The 19504-nt window shown below is 38.2% G+C and overlaps 1 protein-coding gene across 1 annotated transcript in view; it reads left to right on the top strand.

Moving 5' to 3' along the window:
* LOC308416175 (chromosome-associated kinesin KIF4-like) overlaps positions 1–19504 on the top strand; it is a gene marked incomplete at its 5' end in the record, with an annotated part of 98159 nt that overhangs the window by 9500 nt on the left and 69155 nt on the right. Inside the window, 5 exon segments of the mRNA XM_080942606.1 lie at positions 12243–12433; positions 14496–14528; positions 14532–14588; positions 17573–17739; positions 17959–18053. Coding sequence (XP_080798732.1) covers positions 12243–12433; positions 14496–14528; positions 14532–14588; positions 17573–17739; positions 17959–18053 — 543 coding nt within the window.

Below are 19504 nucleotides of genomic sequence, written 5' to 3'. Positions count from 1 at the left end.
CAGATGTGTCCATAACAAAATGAAATGGCTGCTTCTGAGGTTACCTGGGAGGTCTGGGCAAATGCTTCTTAGAGAATGTTTGCTCATTCCTGAATCTGTGGTGTAGGTATGTCAAAACACAAATCAGGTGGCAAGGGCCCCTAGAACCCACCAGGGGTCATAAAGGTAAATAGTAAAATTCAGGATCTGGTGCTAATTCAGGATTTTAAGAGTCTCCCAATATGTAGGATTTCAGAGTCACACTGATTCATTTTTCTAAACAGTAAATCAGTATTTCAGGGTTGCAAGTTACTCTCCACAACATCAGAGAAGACTAAAGTTTCTTTAAATTACATAACAAGGACCTTACAAGACCCCTAGCTTTAACCCTATATTACTAAATTCGAAACACTTAGCGACTTCTGTGTCTATCCTAGTCAAATTGAGCAGAAAATTGAGTAATTACTTGTTTGCTTACATTGTACAAACAATTGTCTTAATAGTAAACTTTGTTTAGCTCTTGTGAATTTGATTCCTGTCTGACTTCAATAGCATGTCTGTTTAGGTTCAGAACATTTAAAGAGACTATTTTGATGCAGTGTTATAGATTTAGCTCTTTTGCTGTCAAAAGCACTGACATATTTTTAAGACACATGGTAAAAAATATTCTATTAAACTTATAGCTTTAAAATTATGTTGGAGGACTGAGGAAATGGCTCCGTAGTTACAAACCCTGGCTGCTTTTCCAGGAGACCCAGGTTCAATTCCCAGCACCCATATGGCAACTCATAAATGTCAGTAACTCAAGATCCAAGGAATCCAATATCCTCACACTGACAAAACATGCAGATAAAGCACTAATGCACATTAAATTAAAAAATCATTTAAAAATGTATGTAAGTGGCCAATAAGATGGCTCATCAGGTAAAGGTGCCTGCAGCCAAGTTCAATGATGTGAGTTCAAGGCTCAAAACCCACAGGACAGAAAAGACCTAGGCCCCACAGACTGTCTTCTGACCTGTACATGTGTCTTATGTGGCACTCGTGGGCACACCTGAGCAAGCACAGTGTATACACACAAAGTAAAGAATGTAGATCTGTGTCCAGAGCCAGAGCTGGACACTGCCATTGGGACACACAGTCTGCTCAGAGAGCTGAGCACCCAAAGGAGACTCAGGAGCACTCTCTCCTGATACCACAGAGAGAGACCTCCGGGAAATCTCAGGGCACAGGTATTGAAGTACTGCCTGGGTCTGGAATCCTTTGGGACTCCATCTGTGCCCAGAGGTAAAGCTCAAAATTAACCGCATGCTCATAGAGAGCTGAGCACCCAGGACCAATATCCCTCTGGAGCCTATGAATCCTAAGATGAACAGGAGAGTAAGCTACAATCAGAGACAAGATCAACTAATATCAAAGACAACAAAATGGCAAGAAGCAAGCACAAGAACCTAAGAAACAGAAACCAAGACAACCTGGCAACATCAGAACCAAGATCTCCTACCACAGCAAGTACTGAATAACCCAACACACCAGAAAATCAAGTTTTAGACTTAAAACCATTTGTCCTGTTGATGCTGGAGGACCTCGAGTACCACATGAATAACTCCCTTAAAGAAATACAAGTAGAAGCCCTTAGAGAAACATCAGAAAACACAAGTAAACAAGTGAAGGAATTGAACAAAAGCATCCAGAATCTAAAAAGAGAAATAAAAACATTAAAGAGAAACAAAAGGTAAGCAACCCTTGAGATAGAAAACCTAGGAAAGAGGTCGGGAGTCATAGAAACAAGCATCGCCAACAGAATAAAAGAGATGGATGAGAGAATCTCAGAAGATACCATAGAACTCATTGACACAACAGACAGAGAAAATACAAAAACCATAAAGCTCCCAAACCAAAACATCCAGGAAATCTAGGAAACAAGGAGAAGACCAATCCTAAGGATAATAGGTGTATAAGAGAGTGAAGACTCCGAACTAAAAGGCCCAGTAAATATCTTCAGCAAAATTATAGAAAAAAACTTGAATAACCAAAAGAAAGAGATAACCAGGAACATACAAGAACCCTACAGAACACCAAATAGATTGGAACAGAAAACAAATTCCTTCCAATGCATAACAGTCAAAACACCAAATGTTCAAAACAAAGAAAGTACACTAGAAGCACAAAGTAAGGGAAAAAGAACAAGTAACATATACAGGCAGACCAATCAGAATTACACCAGAATTTTCAACAGAGACTATGAAAGCTAGAAGATCCTGAACAGATGCCATGCAGACCTTAAGAGAACACAAATGCCAGCCAAGGCTACTGTATTCATCAAAATTCTCAAGTACCATAAATGGAGAAACCAAGATATTTCAAGACAAAACTAAATTTACACAAGATCTGAACACAAATCCAACCCTACAAAGAATAATAGATGGAAAACCCAACACAAGGAGGGAAACTACATTCTAGAAAAAGCAAGAAAATAATCTTTTTGCAACTAAACCAAAAGAAGACAATCACACAAAAATAATTCTACCCACAACAACAAATTAGAAGTAAACAACAATCACTATTCCTTAATATCTCTTAACATCAATGGACTCAATTCCCCAATAGAAAGACATAGACTATCAGACTGGATACAAAAATAGGACCCAGCATTTTGTTGCATACAGGAAGCTCATCTTATCAACAAAGGAAGGGACTACCTCAGAATAAAATGTTGGGAACAAACCTTTCAAGCAAAAGGTCCAAAGAAACTAGTTGGAATAGCCAACCTAATCAGGAATAAAATAGATTTTCAATGAAAAGTCATCCAAAAAGGCAAGGAAGGACACATTTAACTCATCAAAGGAAAAATCTATCCATATAAATTCTCAATCCTGAAAATCTGTGCTTCAAATACAAGGGCACCCACATTCAGAAAAGAAGCTCTACTAAACCTCAGAGCATATATTGCACACACACAGAATAATAGTGAGAGACTTCAACACCCCACTCTCATCAATGGACAGATCACAGAAGCAGAAACTTAACAGAGACACAGTGAAACTAATAGCAGTTATGAACCAAATGATTTTAATAGAACAAAAAAATATATAGAGCAAAACAATATACCTTCTTCTCAGCACCTCAGGGCACCTTCTTCAAAATTGACCATATAGCTGGTCACAGAATAGTCATTAACAGATATAAGAACATGAAAATAATACCATGCATCTTACCAGATCACTATGCACTAAGGCTGGTCTTCAATAATAGTAACAACAACAACAACAGCAACAATATAAAGCCCACATACACATTAAAGCTAAACAATGCTCTACTCTATGATAGCTTGGTCAAAGAAGAAATAAAGAAAGAAATCTAAGCCTTTTTAAAATTTAATGAAAATGAAGCCACAACATACACAAACTTGTGGGATACAATGAAAACAGTGCTAAGAGGAAAGCTCATAGCACTGAGTGATTCCAGAAAGAAACTAACAACTTGACTGAACACCTGAAAGCTCTAAAATGAAAAGAAGTAGATACACCCAAGAGGAGTGGACATCAAGAAATAAACAAACTCAGAACTGAAAACAACCAACTAGAAATAAAATGAACTATACAAACAAGCAACGAAATCAAAAGCTGGTTCTTTGAGAAAAGCAACAATATTGATAATATTAATAATAGTCCATTAGCTAGACTAACTAGAGGGTGGAAAGAGAGTATCCAAATTAACAAAATCAGAAATAACACGGGAGACATTATAACAGAAACTGAGGAAAATCAAGAAATCATCATATCCTCCTATAATAACCTTTATTCAACCAAACTAAAAAATCTAGATGCAATGGACAATTTTCTAAAGAGATACCAGTTATCAAAGTTAAATCAGGATCAAGTAAATCATCTAAATAGCCGCATAACCCCTAAAGAAATAGAAGTAGTCATCAAAAGCCTCTGAATTCTATCAGACCATCAGAGAAGGCCTAAAACCAAAGCTCTCCAAAGTAGTCTACAATATAGAAACTGAAGAAACACTACCCAATTCATTCTTTAAAGCCACAATTACACTCATACCTAAACCAGACAAAGGTCTTGCAAAGAAAGAGAACTTCAGGCTAATTTCCCTCATGAACACTGATGCAAAAATACTGAATAAAATTCTTGCAAACCGAGTTTAAGAACACATCAAAATGATCATTCACCATAATCAAGTAGGCTTCATCCCTGGGATGCAGGGATGGTTTAACATATGGAAATCAATCAACGTGATCCAACATATAAATAAATTCAAATTATAGATAAAAAAGCACATGGTCATCTCAATAGATGCTGAGAAATCATTCAACAAAATTCAACACATCTTCAAGTAAAAAGTCTTGGAAATAGCAGGAATCCAAGGCCTATACCTTGACATAATAAAAGCAATATACAGCAAACCAATAGCCTACATCAAACTAAAGAGTGAGAAACTAAAATCAGGGACTAGACAAGGCTGCTCACTCTCCCCCTACCTATTAAAATAGTACTGGAAGTCCTGGATGGAGCAATAGAGAGCAAAAGAAAGTCAAAGGGATACAAATTGGAAAGAAAGAAGTAAAAAATATCACTATTTGCAGATGACATGATTGTGTACTAAAGTGACCCCAAAAATTTCACCAGAGAACTTCTACAACTGATAAACAACTTCAGCAAAGCAGTTGGATATAAAATTAACTCAAACAAATCAGTAGCCTTCCTCTACTCATAGGATAAACAGGTTGAGAAAGAAATTAGAGAATTGACACCTTTCACAATAGTCACAAATAATATAAAGTACCCTGGTGTAACCCTAACCAACCAAGTGAAGTATCTCTTTGACAAGAACTTCAAGTCTCTGAAGAAGGAAATTGAAGAAGATCTCAGAAGGTGGAAAGATCTCCCATAGTCATGGATTGGAAAGATCAACATAGTAACAATGGTCATCTTGCCTAAAGCAATCTACAGGTTCAATGTAATCTCCATCAAATACCAACTCAATTCTTCATAGAGTTAGAAAGAGCAATTTGCAAATGCATTTGAAATAACAAAAAGCCCAGGAAAGCAAAAACAATTCTCAAAAATAAAAAAACTTCAGGGGGAATCACTATCCCTGACCTAAAGCTACATTACAGATCACTCATGATCAAAACTGTATGGTATTGGTAGAGCAACAGGCAGGTAGATCAACGGAATAGAACTAAAGACCCAGAAATGAACCCACATATTTATGGTCACTTGATTTTTGATAAAGGAGCTAAAAACTTTCAATGTAAAAAGGATAGCATCTTCAAAAATTGCTGGTTCACCTGGCAGTCACCAGGCAGAAGAATGCAAATCAATCTTGTCTTATCTCCTTGTACAAAGCTTATGTCTAAGTGAATCAAAGACCTCCATGTAAAACCAGGTATACTGAACCTAATAGAAGAGAAAGTGGGGCAAATCTTAGAACACAGAGACACAGCAAAAATTTTCTGGTCCAGAACAGCAGTGGTTTATGCTCTAAGATGAAGAATTGAGAAATGAGACCTCATAAAATTGCAAAGCTCCTGTAAGGAAAGAACACCACCAACAGATTGACAAAAGATCTTTACCAATCCTACATCTGACAGAAGGCTAGTATTCAAAATATACAAAAGAACAAAAACAAAAACAAAAACAAAAACAAAAACTCAAGAAGTTAGACTTCAGAGAATCAAAATAATCCTATTAAAAATGAGGTACAGAGCTAAACAAATAAGTATCAAGTGAGGGATACTGAATGGCTGAAAAGCACCTAAAGAAGTGTTCAACATCCTCATCATTAGAGAAATGCAAAGAAAAGCAGCCCTGAGATTCTGCCTCACACCAGTGAGAATGGCTAAGATCAAAAACTCTGGTGACAGTATAAGGTGGAGAGGATGTGGAGGAAGAGAAACACTCCTGTATTGTTGGTGAGTTTGCAAGAAAATTGGACATAGTACTACCTGAGGACCCACCTATCCAACTTCTCAGCATATACCCAAAAGATGCTCCAGCATATAACAAGGACACATGTTAAACCATGTTCATTGTAACCTTCTTTATAATAGCCAGAAGGCCAAAAAAAAAAAAAAAAAAAAAAAAAAAAAAAAAAAAAAAAAAAACTGGGATCCAGGAGGACTGTATTGAAGCCTCTCACCATCCACTGGGCTTTACCCGGGTGCCATAGCACCAACAGGTGAGATTACGGAAGTGAGTTTGAATACATAGACAAAATTTAAATTTTTACACCTATTTTTAAAAATTTGGCGTGATTTTTCTTTCTTTCTTTTTTTTCTCTTTTTATTTCTCCAGACAGTATTTCATATAGCTCAGGTTGGTTTTAAACTCACAATGTAGCCAAAGATTGGATGTGATGGCACATGTGTTTCCCTATTACCTATGAGGCAGGAAGAAACAACTGATTCTCTGTAAGTTCAAGACCAACTTGGTATGGTCTATGCCTCTAGGCTTCCAGGCAGGGCTACATAGTGAGACTCTGTCTAATGTGTAGTGTTTATGAAGTGTGAATTGTACTATAGAAGCTATGGAAGCTTCACTGTCTTCCTACAGCGCAGTATGAGAATTGGAAGGATGGCATTCAACTCCTTTGTGGGAGTTTAGGTTAATTTTCAAGCATAGGGATCTTTTGAGATAGATATTGAATGATAGGTGGGATTTTTTTTTTTTTTAGATAGATTTTTTCCCCCGTAAGGCCCTTGAGCACTATGGCCAGCTAGTAATCTTTACTGCAGAAGCTAAGCTTTTAAGGGCAGGAGTCTAAAGAGAATAGGACCTGAGGAGATGCCTACTTGTCATACTAGTTACAGTGGTTATTAAAATTTCCCTTTTTATTAATTGAGAATTTCATACATTCATATACGTGTTTTTATCAAATAAACCCAGAGTAAGTTCACTATTACCTGTATGTCAGATCTTGGTCGCATCTCTGAAGAAAACTGATTGTCCCTCCTCCAGTTGCTATCGCTTGCTAGTAGCTTGTTACCTAGGTGTGGGACCTCATGAGTGTAACCCTGTGCCCGTTCTGAGAGTTTGGGCTGCTTTGATCTTGTGCAGATCTCAACAGTTATTCATCTGAAACTTAGAACCCTATTGTACTAGGGCTTTTAAATGTTAGATATTATCTAGTTTAACTTTTCATCCAAATTCTCTCTAATAATTGGATGAACCGTTGGTGTCTTGTTTGTGCCAGGGTCTCATTTAGTCCAGGCAAACCTCGAACTAGATATGTAGCAGAAGCTGACCGCTAACTCCAGATCCTTCTATCTTTACCCTTAACATGTTCCGGTTATACACATTGCATCACCACGGCCATCCCCAGTGCCTTTTTCAGTGTCTTCTTTGACAGAGAAGTCACAGAGACATGGAGTACCCCTACCTGATAGTTGCTTTCTTTTGGACGACTCAGTCTTTTTAGTTACTATTGTGTGTGTGTGTGTGTGTGTCACAGTGTGTGGGGGTGGCTCAGAGGACAACTTACAGGAATTAGTCCTCTCCTACCACATGTGTCCCCCTGGCCTTCACAGGTACCTGCATGCATGCAGGGCACATAAACCCACCCAGATATACACACTTACAAATAAATTAATCACAAATGGTTGAGGAAAAAAATGAGTTCCTTATGCTATTCTTGCTGAACTATGGTGTTTTCACTGTAAATTTACAAAAAGAAAACTTAAGCAGGCAATGGTAATCTCAGCACTCTGGAGGTAGAGAGGCAGTTAGATGTCTGAGTTCAAAGCCAGCCTGGTCTAAAGATAAGTTCCAGGACAGCCAGGGCTACACAGGAAAAAAAAAAAAAACAAAAAACAAACAAAAGATCTCCAGAAACTTAAAAATGATGTCATGTCTCAGGGTCTCTCAAATATCTTTGCGTATGAGTAAAGTGTATGTTTGTACAGGTATCCTTGCTCATGCATGTCTAGTGAAGGTCAGAGGTATTTTCCTCTATTGCTCTCTCTTGTCTTTTGAGATAGGATCTCTTGCTGAACCATTTCAGCTAGGCTGACAGTCCAGAGACCTCAGGATCCATTTGTGTCTGCTGTCTCAGTACGGGGCTGCACAGATACACTCTATCATATCCAGTTTTTCTATGGGCACTGGTGGTCTGAACTCAGGTTTTCAAGCCTGCACAGCAAGCAGTTTACCCTCTGGGACACCTTCCCAGCCCAGCCTATATTTATTCATGTCTTCTCTACTTATCTGTTGTGTGTGACTTGTGTGTGCCTGTGCATCACGATGAACATGTGCTGGTCAGAACACAACTTGTAGGCATCAGTTCTTCCTCTCCATGGGTTCCGAGGGCCAAAGACAGGATGCTTCTTGGCCTTAAGTGCCCAACCAGGCCATCTTGTCAGCTCCTGTTTTATCTTCCTTTAAGACAAGGCTCATGGAGTGCTGGCTTTCCTGGAACTCACTAAATAACCAAGGATGACCTTGAACTTTGGGTCTCCCTGAGACCTCCCCTCGGCCAGGATTCCAGATGTACACCATCCTCCTTGGTTTGATTTATGCTGTGTTGGAAAGCAAACTCATGGCTTTGTACATGCTAGACAAGTACTCTGCCAAGTGAGTTATAGTCTCAGACCAAATACCTTGTAAAACTTGAAAACACTGTAGCTATAGAGATGTTGCAAGGACAGCATAAAGGAGCCATTTATTTCTGGAATCATTGGTAATAAGTTGTCGAGCCTGCAGTCCCTGAATTCTTTACCATATATTTCCAGTAAGAGTCATCATAACATGACAAAGCTATCAAAGTCACAGAAGTGGAAATGTCGCATTATTACTTTCTAATCCTCAGCCATATTCAAATGTTGCCAGTTGTTCCAGTAATGCCCTTGATAGAAAAGGATTTAGTTCAAAAATTGTTATGAATAGCTACACCCTTCCTTAGTCTCCAAGTCTAAAGTAGTTCTTGAACCTTTGGTTTTTATGTCTTTTTAAAGCTTTTTTTGTTTTGATACTTGAAAATTACAGGGCACTTATTTCTGTTTGCTTTTCTCTAACATTATGATAACATTTGAACTGGTTTTGGGTTTTTATTGTTTGTTTGGTTGCTTGGGTTTTATTTTCCCCCGCAGAAGCATAACAGGCATGCATTCTCACTGATTCTGGTCAGGCAGTATATGATTTTGATTTGTCTTATTACTGTTATTGTTAATATATCACTAATCTATCAAATCTTTCCCTGTAAAGTTAATTTTTTCTTCCCTTTTTGCATAATTGAAATTATGTAGTTCTAATTCTTTTCTACTTTTCTCTTTTACATGATTTTGTTTAATTCTCTTCTAGTTTACTATTTCTTCCCTCTACTTTCTTCTTCATTCTATTCTTAATAATTAAATTGCTCCCTGCTTCCTTTCCCCTCTCCAACTCCCACCATGTCCCATCCCTTTCTCCCTTAAGTAGGTGTCCTCTTTTTAATTGCTGTTACATATACACTCACATACTCGACTGCATGTGTATCCTGCTTTCTTTTGAAAACAGTCTCATTGAGTGTATGCCTACCTTGAACTCATTCTGTAATGCAGTAAAGACTAGCTGTGAGCTCCTAATTCTTGTGCTTCATTCTCCTGAATGCTCGGCTTACAGGCCTGACCCACCACGGCTAACTACCATACCATTTCTTTAGCCATTTCTGAAATAATATTTTTTAGACTTCACTATCAATTCAGTTTTTTCAAATGCGCACCTCCACAGCTTAGTAAGTGTCAATAGTTGTACTTTTGTATCCTTTTTTAAAAAAGATTTATTTATATATCTTATGTGAGTACACTGTCACTGTCTTCAGACACACCAGAAGAGGGCATCAGATCTCATTACAGATGGTTGTGAGCCCCATGTGGTTGCTGGTATTTGAACTCAGGACCTCTGGAAGGATAGTCAGTGCACGTAACTGCTGAGCCATTTCTCCAGCCCTTTTTTTATTCTTTTTATTTATCTATTTTTATTATTTTTAATTGTTTATATATCTGTCTTGTCTGTCTCACTGCCTGCCCATCTGCCTGCTTGCCTGACTCTGTTTTTGTAAATATGTACATATGGCTCCAGATGCTTATAGAGGCCAGATGTGTCAGATTCTCCTGGAGCTGGTTGTGAATCACCCAAAATTGGGTACTTAGGAGTTGAACTCAGGTCCTCTGGAAGAGTAGTACATGCTCTTAAACACTTAGTCATTCCTCCAGCCCCTTCTCTTACATTCTCAACCTGGAAAACATGAGAATTAAACTGTATTATTTGCTGACAGTGGCAGGTAGAAAGTGATTCCAATATATGTGTTTTTAACACCATTCTTATTTGTAAGAACAAATCTGGTCTTTATATATTCACCTCAAAAGTACCCTTTTATAGTCTGGACTTCTGGTACCAGAGTCCAAAGTGCTTTAGACACAGTACATGTGGTTGCAACAGCCAGTGCTCTTTAACTGCTGAGCCATCTCTCCAGCCCCCATTGAATTACTTTTAACCCACTTTTTTCAGTCAATTATATCTTGAACTTAAAAAAAAATTCTGTCCTGTTTTAGACACAGAGTATCCCTATGTAACTCAGTCTGGTCTTGATTTATTTTTAAGGCAGGGTCTTAGTATTTTATTTTACCATTGCTGTCCTGGAACTCACTATTTCTATGTAGACATTGCTGGCCTCAAACTCAGAGAACCCTCTGCCTCTGTCTCCAGAGTGCTGGGATTAAAGGTGTGTTCTATCATACCCAGCTTAGATAGAACTTTTGAAAGTGCTATAGGAAAACTGCCAGGCCTGACTCATGAACATCTATGAATGGATGAATCTTTATTAATACTCCATATTAGCAAGGGTTCTGTGTCATATTTAGTCATACTTAAAGGCTACATGTACATTGAACCCGACAATGTGGCTTTTGTATGTTCAGATAGGGACTTCTTTTCATTTATTTATCCACTTTATATCCTAATATTAGCCGCCCCTCCCCTTCCATTTTTACCCTCACACAGCTCCTTTGACCATCCCTCCTTTTCTCTGAGAGGATAGATCATGCCCTGGGTTTCACCCAAACCTGGCACATAAATTCCCTGCTGGGCTAGGTGCATCCTCTTCCACTGAGGCCAGACATGGCAGCCCAAATAGGGGAAGGGGATCACAGGGATGGCACTGCGCCCTCCCCCTCGGTTGTTTGGGAGACCACATGAAGACCAATCTGCACATCTGCTATGTGTGTATAGGGGCCTAGGTCAAGCCCATGCTTGTTCTTCAGTCAGTGGTTCAGTCTCTGGGAGTCCCAAGGTTCTAGGTTAGTTGACGCTGTTGATCTTCTGGAGTCCTCAGATAAGAATTTGTTATTTGTCATAAAAAATTAAAATACTGCTTATTCAAATTCTCTTTCCATCCCAACTCCTTTTTTCTTTAAAGATTTATTTTTTTTTATTTTATGTGTATAGGTAATTTGCCCTATGTATGTCTATGTATCATGTGTTGCTGCTGGTCACAGAAGCCAAGAAGAAGCCATAAAATCCCATGGTACTGTAGGTATAGATGGTTGTGAGATGCCATGTGGGTGCTGGAATCGAACATGGATCCTCTGGAAGAGCAGCCAGTGCTCTTAACCACTGAACCTCTCTATATCTCCAGTCCTAATTCTTAATCCTTCTGTTTTAGCCACCCAATTTTTAGATACTGACATGTGCTTTCATGTCTGGCAAGACTTTCATAAGAAAATGCATACCAGAATCATTTTTGTCCCTGTAGCTGATTAGTGTTTGTTTCTCAGTATAGCCTTGGCATTTTTGGAACTCACTCTATAGACCAGGGTGGCCTTGACGTCAGAGAGTCCCTTGCATCTTCTGCCTTTGCCTCTGCCTCCAGAGCACTGGGAAAAAGCCTGGCAGAGACTTGTATTTATTTTCCATAATTTAGAATTATTCAAGTTTGGAAGTACAAATACTCAAGTGTAAATCTTTGAAAGGTTCTTTACCATGACCTGGCGGCCTTTATTATCTTAGTCACATCTATATTTGACTTCTTAGCTCTTAAGGGCTTTCAAAAGGTGGCACAGTCGGAGGTCAGTATTTTTCTTTGCTTTTCTTGAGGAATTCAAAACCATGGAACACACAGAACTTTGCTTTGTATTTGCTGTTCTTAATAGACTCTGTCCTAAGAAAGCAACCTCAGGTTAGTTACAAGCAATGGCTCATGGAATTGTAATATGTTAACTAGACGAATAGCTTTGAGAACTACCATCCACATGGCTTCTGTCTTGCCAGGATACAATGCAACTGTCCTGGCCTATGGGCAGACTGGATCTGGAAAAACGTACTCAATGGGAGGTGCATACACTGCAGAGCAAGAACATGACTCGGCCATTGGCGTTATCCCCAGGGTAATACAACTGCTCTTCAAGGAAAATATTCAAAAGACTGACTTTGAATTTACTCTGAAAGTGTCTTACTTGGAGGTAAGTGATTTCTTTCAAGGTATTCTAAATTCAAGAATATCTTTGAGAAGGAAAATACATCAAAATGAGATTTTTCTTGGCAGGACTCAAATCAGCAAATTGAATTTTTAGTAAATTGTGTTTTAATAAATTGATAGCCAAAACTTTCTTGCTCAGTTGGATCTGGATGCTACCCAGTTCTTAATTAGAATTATATACTTAATCTGAATATTAGAAGAATTGGCACTGTTGTACAAAAATATGATAGGAATTCTTTAATTTTAGTTTGGCTTCTATTACTGATTCTCTGTGGAGTCTGCAGAAAAGTGCTCGATTTCACTTCACTGCTAAGGCTTGAATCATAATGCTGCTGCTGTTTCATGAAGAATGTTATTAAAAATCAGGCGAAATATTATGCTGTGTGTAAGTGGTGATAAAATGTATATTTATGTAACAGATACTTATTGAACATCTACTATGTGCCAAACCCTGATCTGGGTACTTAGATCATGTATTTGGGAGATATCAGTGGACTAACAGATTTTAAACACACTGACCTCATGAATTCTAGTGTACATCAGTACAAAATTGACTGTCCTACTTCATGACACCAAAAGGCATAAGGCATATTTAGAGACTCTGGCTTCTGAGAAGCTAACTTATTGGTTCTACTCAAGTGACGCAGTGATATCTATATATGAGGAACTATGCTAAACTTACAAAGATTTTGCATGTAATCCAAAATTGTATGTAAGTTGTTCATCCTGATGTTGAATTGCATTGTTATCAGATATAAGAGATAAAATGAGAAGGGGAGTTAAAGATGATTACAATTACCCTTTATTTTAATGTTTTATTTTAAATTCTGTGTTCATATATATGTAGGTATGTACACATGAGTCCAGGTTCCTGAGAGAGCCAGAGGCATAGGATCCCCTGGAACTGGAGTTATAGGCAGTTGTAAGCTGCCAGTCATAGGTGCTGGGAATTAAATTTGGGTCCTCTATACAGTAGAGGACCGTTGAGCCATCTCTCCAACCCCACCACCCAGATCAGCCTACTTAGTTTTGATTAATCCAGCCATGGTCAAGGTAATTGAATATACAATGACTGGAGAAACTAGCATATTAAATAGTGACATCAGCAATAGCAGTGAAGAAGTGTAGTGCATATCACATATGAAACATTCTCATAATCATTTAAAGTTTTACTGTTTTATTGAAGTATTAGTTAACAACTCTTCTTTTCTCTCGCTTCCAACTTCCACCCCGTCTAAAGCTTACATTTTAATTGGTTAAATTGGTAAAAGTGATGCTGTTATGATACCATTGAGGAACTGAATTTTGGGTCTGGAGAGGTGTCTCCATGGAGAAAAAGCACATGCTGTCCTGGAGAATTCCCAGATTTGGTTCTCCATGCTCTAGGGGATCAGATGCCCCTGGCCTCCATTGGCACCTGCATTCACATATGTATACCCACATATATACAAACATATACATAATTAAATAAATAATGCAAATCATTTTTACAGCACTGAATTTGAACACCAAACATAACTTTGTGTGCTTGCTATTTCCAAGAGACTATCTTAAAAGCAATATTAATTTTGTTATATGAATATATCTCTATACAATATCAAATTCATACATTTAAAGTCCTTTTTCTTCCTCTTTGCCTTTATTCTTTCTTCTACCCCTTCTCTTTTTCCTCTCCCCTTTTCCATCTCCTCTGATCTTTCTTCCTTCTCTCCTACTGCCCTCTTTTCTTCTGCTTTCCTCCCCTCTAGTCTTCTCCTGTGTCCACCCATCTTCTCTTTATTCTCTCCCTTCCGCTCCCCTCCCCTCCCCTCCTCTCCCATCCCTTTTCCTATCCTCTCTTCTCCTCGCCTTTGTTTTCTCTTTGCTTTTGTCATTTGCAATGCTAGGGTCTTGTGAATGGTAGGCAAGACCAGAGCTTTACCACAGAGTTATTCGATGCCCATTATAGCCTTTATAAGTATTATCAAAAATTACCGATAATCTTGCAATTCACATAGAGATGGCCACTATTAATGTATTTTGTCATTTTCTTTCAATAATATCAGATATATAATGAAGAAATTTTGGACCTTCTATGTTAATCTCGTGAGAAATCTTCTCAAATATATATCCGGGAGGATCCTAAGGAAGGCATAAAGGTGTGTTTACCCTTCCTTCCTTTGTTTCTCTTTTCTTGTTCTTTTTTACTTCTCACTTTTTGATGTTATTGCAAATGTTGGTAACATGTTGTCCCTTGTTTTTACCACTGTGCTTTTGATGATTGCTAACATCCCAGTCTTTCAGGTTGTGTTTAGCACAAATTCCTTTAGTTAATCTAGAATTATTAGATGAGTGTTCTTATGGGAAGAAATCCAGTTTCATCATTTTCTTGCTATTTCTTAAAGCATGTAGCAGCAATTAAACATTAATTGTTTACAGGATTTTGAAACCAAGCTCTTTAGTATGGTAGCCACGTGCTACAAGTATAGTTAATTAAAATTGAGCAAGCCAACCCTTAGGCACACTTGCCTCTTATCAAAAGACACCTTTCTGATTACTTTGTTGTCTACAACAGATGTGAAAGATAGCCAAAATCAAAGAAAATTCTACTGGATATCCAAGCCTTATAACTAAGTTTTATTTTTTTTTCTAAAACATTTATTGGAAATTCTCTGCATTTACATTTCAGATGTTATCCCTTTCCCACAATTCCACCCTCTCCCACCTCAGCACCTTGGTGTTCTCCTACACTGGGAAAATTAGCCTTCAATAATAATATGGCCTTTCCCCCCACTGATGTCAGAAAATGCTATTCTCTGCTGCATATGTACCTTGGGCCATGGGTCTTTCCATTTGAGCTCATTGGTTGATATTTTAGTCCCTAGGAGCTGTGGTGGGCTTGGATAGTTGATAATTTTATTCTTCCTATGGGGTTGCAGACCCTTTCAACTCCTTCAGTCCTTTCTCTAGTTCCTTCATTGGGGTCCTTGTCTGATGGTTAGCTGCAAGCATCCTCCTCTGTATCAGTAAGGCTCTGGTAGAGCTTCTGAGGAGTCATCCATATCAGGTTCTTGCCAGTAAGCACTTCTTGGCATCAGCAATAGTGCCTGGGATTGGTGGCTGCATATGGGGTGGATCCCCAAGTGAGACAGTCTCTGAATGATCTTTTCTCTAATCCCTGTTTCTCCATTTGTTCCTTTATTTCCTCCCATGAATGTTTTGTTCTTCCTTCTAAGAAAGACTGAGGCATCCACTTTCTGGTCTTCCTTCTCTTTGAGCTTCATAAGTTCTGTGGATGGTTCCTTGGGTATTCCAAGCTTTTTGGACTAGTATCCACTTATAATTGAGTGGATACTATGAGTGTTCTTTTGTGATTGAGTTACCTCACTCAGGATGATAGCTTCAAGTTCCATCCATTTGCCTAGGAATTTCATGAAATCATTGATTTTAATAACTGAGTGAGTACTACACCATTGTGTGTATGTACCACAATTTCTGTATCTACTCCTCTGTTGAAGGACATCTGGGTTCTTTCCAGCTTCTGGCTATTATAAATAAGGCTGCTACGAACATTTGTGTGCATGCTTGTATTTATAGGCACATGTGTATGGGTGGAGCATCTTTGTGGTATATGCCCAAGAGTGGTATAGCTGGGTCCTCAAGTAGTACTATGTACAATGTTCTAAAGAACGCCAGACTGATTTCCAGAGTGGTATAACCAAGTTTAATCTCTGCAACCAATGAGATAAAAGTGGAGAACTGACCCCTACAAGTCATCTGACCTCTACACGTGTTCTTTGGCAGATGCATTGCAGTAGCAGCTAATTGTGTGTGTACACATATGCTTGTACAATAAATGAATTGTTAAAAAAGACTTTTTATAGTGAAGATAACTATAGCAGGAAAGTTAAATAAGCCTAGACCAGTCTGTCTGGGACAGAAAACTTGGTCTGGGAAATGAAAGAACATGTGTCAGAAAAAGATTATGAAACATCTTAGTTTCTCTCTATGCCCTAACCCCTACCAACAGTATGCAATTATGCAAACTTCTGATGAAAACATTGTCCTGGCTTCTCATAGTGGGTTTTTTATCTTTTGTATCTATATTTCCAATTTTGTTGCTCCTGGAACTTTAGAGAGAATTTATTGTTTTATCTTCATCATCTAGTATTGGTGTTAGTAGTATGCTGGCATTTCAGGAAGGCTGACTGGAAATGAATTGAAAGGGAGAAAGATTAGGCTAATAGAGATGCAATTGGGGAAATCATTGCCTTGTTTTTCCACACAAGGTAATGTTGCTGTGGGTGTGGTTTAAAAAAAAAAACCAAGGAAGTCATCAATTCCTAAGAATATCTGAGTTAGTGATGTATGGATATGAAGGAGTAGGAGGAACTGACAATGATTTAAAGTTTGGAGACGTTGAGGATAGTTTTTAATAAACATGAAGCAGTAGGAAGGAGGCTTGGTATCAGTGAAAGCAAGATGAATTTGGTTTATAATGTACTGATTCTAACGGATAAGCAGGCAGCCGCTAGAAATAAAGAAAGAGAAATTAGAGTCTCAGATACAGATTAGACTAAGATCATAGCATACTAAGGCTAGCAGGAAACTCATGAATTCCCTAGGCCTATCACCTGACCTCCAAACTCTTAAGAGAATGACTTCTGTAAATTCCCCCAGGTATTTAAAGTACTATGCCCAAAACTTGATGTTTGTGGTTTCCTAGATCCAGAAAGCCTGCCATACTGTTTCCTCTAAAAGAAAAGCGAGTATAAAGTGGATTGCTGGCACAGGAGGAATTTGGAGCAAACAGAAATGCTGTAGCAATTGTGTTATACTTGATCTCTTTGGGGGCAAAAGTTGACTTTGACTTGGGACTCCTTAGGAACCAGCTAACTTTCAAGATCTAGAGACCTACTCTGACTCCAGTATTATCTATTACCCTGTTTTTCAACTTTGTAGGGAAGATTGGAGACCTTGCTTCTTAGACATCATCATAGAGTTTAAAAGTCCACCTTTTCACAACTCTCGTGTATACTGCTATTTTGCTAGAACAGGAAGGCATTTCTCACTTGCTAATCCCTATATTGATGTCAAGTATTAGAAGGAATTCAAGGAAGCTTTTTTTCCCTCTTGCAATTAGATTGTGGGACTGACAGAGAAGACTGTGCTAGTCGCCTCGGACACTGTTTCCTGTCTAGAGCAGGGCAACAACTCCAGGACTGTGGCCTCCACGGCTATGAACTCACAGTCATCTCGCTCTTATGCCATCTTTACCATCGCCATCGAACAAATGAAGAAAAATGGCAAGTAAGTTAGAGTGTCACAATTGTGTTCTGTGGAGGCCAAACGCCAGGTGGCTGCCTAGGTTGATTTGACGTTCAAACTTTAGAATGATAAGCATTAATGACCACTGGAGCTACTTTTACTGTTTTGATCTAAAATGAGAGCTGGCCAATCAGCTCTGATAGCTCAACTGCTCTTAAGCTTGTATATTGTTTTCACCAAGCCTTCCTATTATTATCACAGAAATAGCAGTTTTCGTTCCAAGCTGCATCTTGTAGACCTTGCTGGATCAGAAAGACAGAAGAAGACCAAGGCTGAGGGAGATCGTCTGAAAGAGGGTAAGACATTTACAGTCAGCTCTCAAGGAAAACCCGCATGCTTTTGTTGCTATTGTTGGTATTTTGAAGGGACTCTTTCAGTTCATCTTCTAAGTGTCTACAGTTCAGATTTGAAATCACTTTCAGAAATAGTGAAAAATTATTCCTTTCCCTTGCACTGATTCACAAATTCAGGTGTGAAATTGTAATCTCCTCCTCAGTTGATTTACATCTGGTCCAATAAATTCTAGTTTTAATATATCTCTATCAACTTATAATTAAAATAGTCCAGTTTATTGTTCCGTGTACTCACTGTTCCTTTCAGATGTTGCCATGTGTAAACCTTATCAGCATGTTTTTTTTTATATCTTCGCTCCAGTCACATTACAGTAACCCAGAGATACGTATGAGTTATTCTTTGGCATCTGGTTTTCGTTTCTGGATGAGTTTTATATACGCCCTTCTTGTTTTATATTCACACTTGGATTTTAAGCTTTCTTAATATACTTTTAAAGGTTCTTGCCTTCTTTTTTTTAGGTGTTTAGTTCTGAGTTGATTTTTGGGAAGAGATTTACATAATTGAAATACAATGTGTATAAATCATATTGTATTTACAACTGTACATGTAAATGGATTTTGTATATTCAGAGTTGTGCAGACATCACCACAGCCTCATCTCAGAATATTTTGTCACCCCAAAGAGAAGCACCATAATCCACAGAGCTCACCCCTCATTCCCATCTATCTCTAGAGAAAACATAGGAGCTTTGGTGACTGATGTCTCTCACTTAGCATAAAGTCATGGAGCATGTTAATCAGTACCCCGTCCTTTTATTGCTGAGCAATATTCAGTTGTATGGTTATATCACATTTTGTTCCTTTCATCAGTTGTCCAACGTTAGCTTTTGTATTATTCTCTGAACCTCTCTATATAAGTTTTCATACAAACAAACTGGTTTTGTTTTTGTTTTGAGAAAGGGACTTTCTCTCTATTTGTGGCTCACCCAGAATTCAGTATGTAGCCCAGGCTGGGGTCTCATAGGGATCCACCTACCTCTGTCTCTTGAGTGCTTGAGGTAAAGGAGTGCCACTGTGCCTGACCTCAGACAAACTATTATCTTGAGAACATACATAGGGATAGACTTGCTGGGTTATTGGTTAATTCCATTTTAACCTTTTTTTCTATAAAGACAATTCAGTCCTTTTAAAACTATACAATGAGTGGATTTTAGCATATTCATGAGGAGTTGTTTAACTGTCACCAAAATAAATTTTAGAATGTTTTTATTCTTCCTGGAAAGAAGCTGATACCCATTAGCAGTCACTCCCTTCTCTTTTCAGTGTCTGCTTCTGCCCTGGCAATAATGAATTCTCTCCTCTACACATTTCTCTTTTGAGCATCTCGTGTAGAAAGTTTTATAGTATGTGCCCTGTTTTCATTAACTGATATTTTTAGAGCTAGTACCTAAGTT

The sequence above is a fragment of the Micromys minutus genome, assembly GCF_963924665.1.
Source record: "Micromys minutus genome assembly, contig: SCAFFOLD_277, whole genome shotgun sequence".
In the NCBI taxonomy this organism is placed as follows: Eukaryota; Metazoa; Chordata; class Mammalia; order Rodentia; family Muridae; genus Micromys; species Micromys minutus.
The sequence above is the reverse complement of the archived record's forward strand: the minus strand, read 5'-3'. Positions and strand labels throughout refer to the sequence as shown.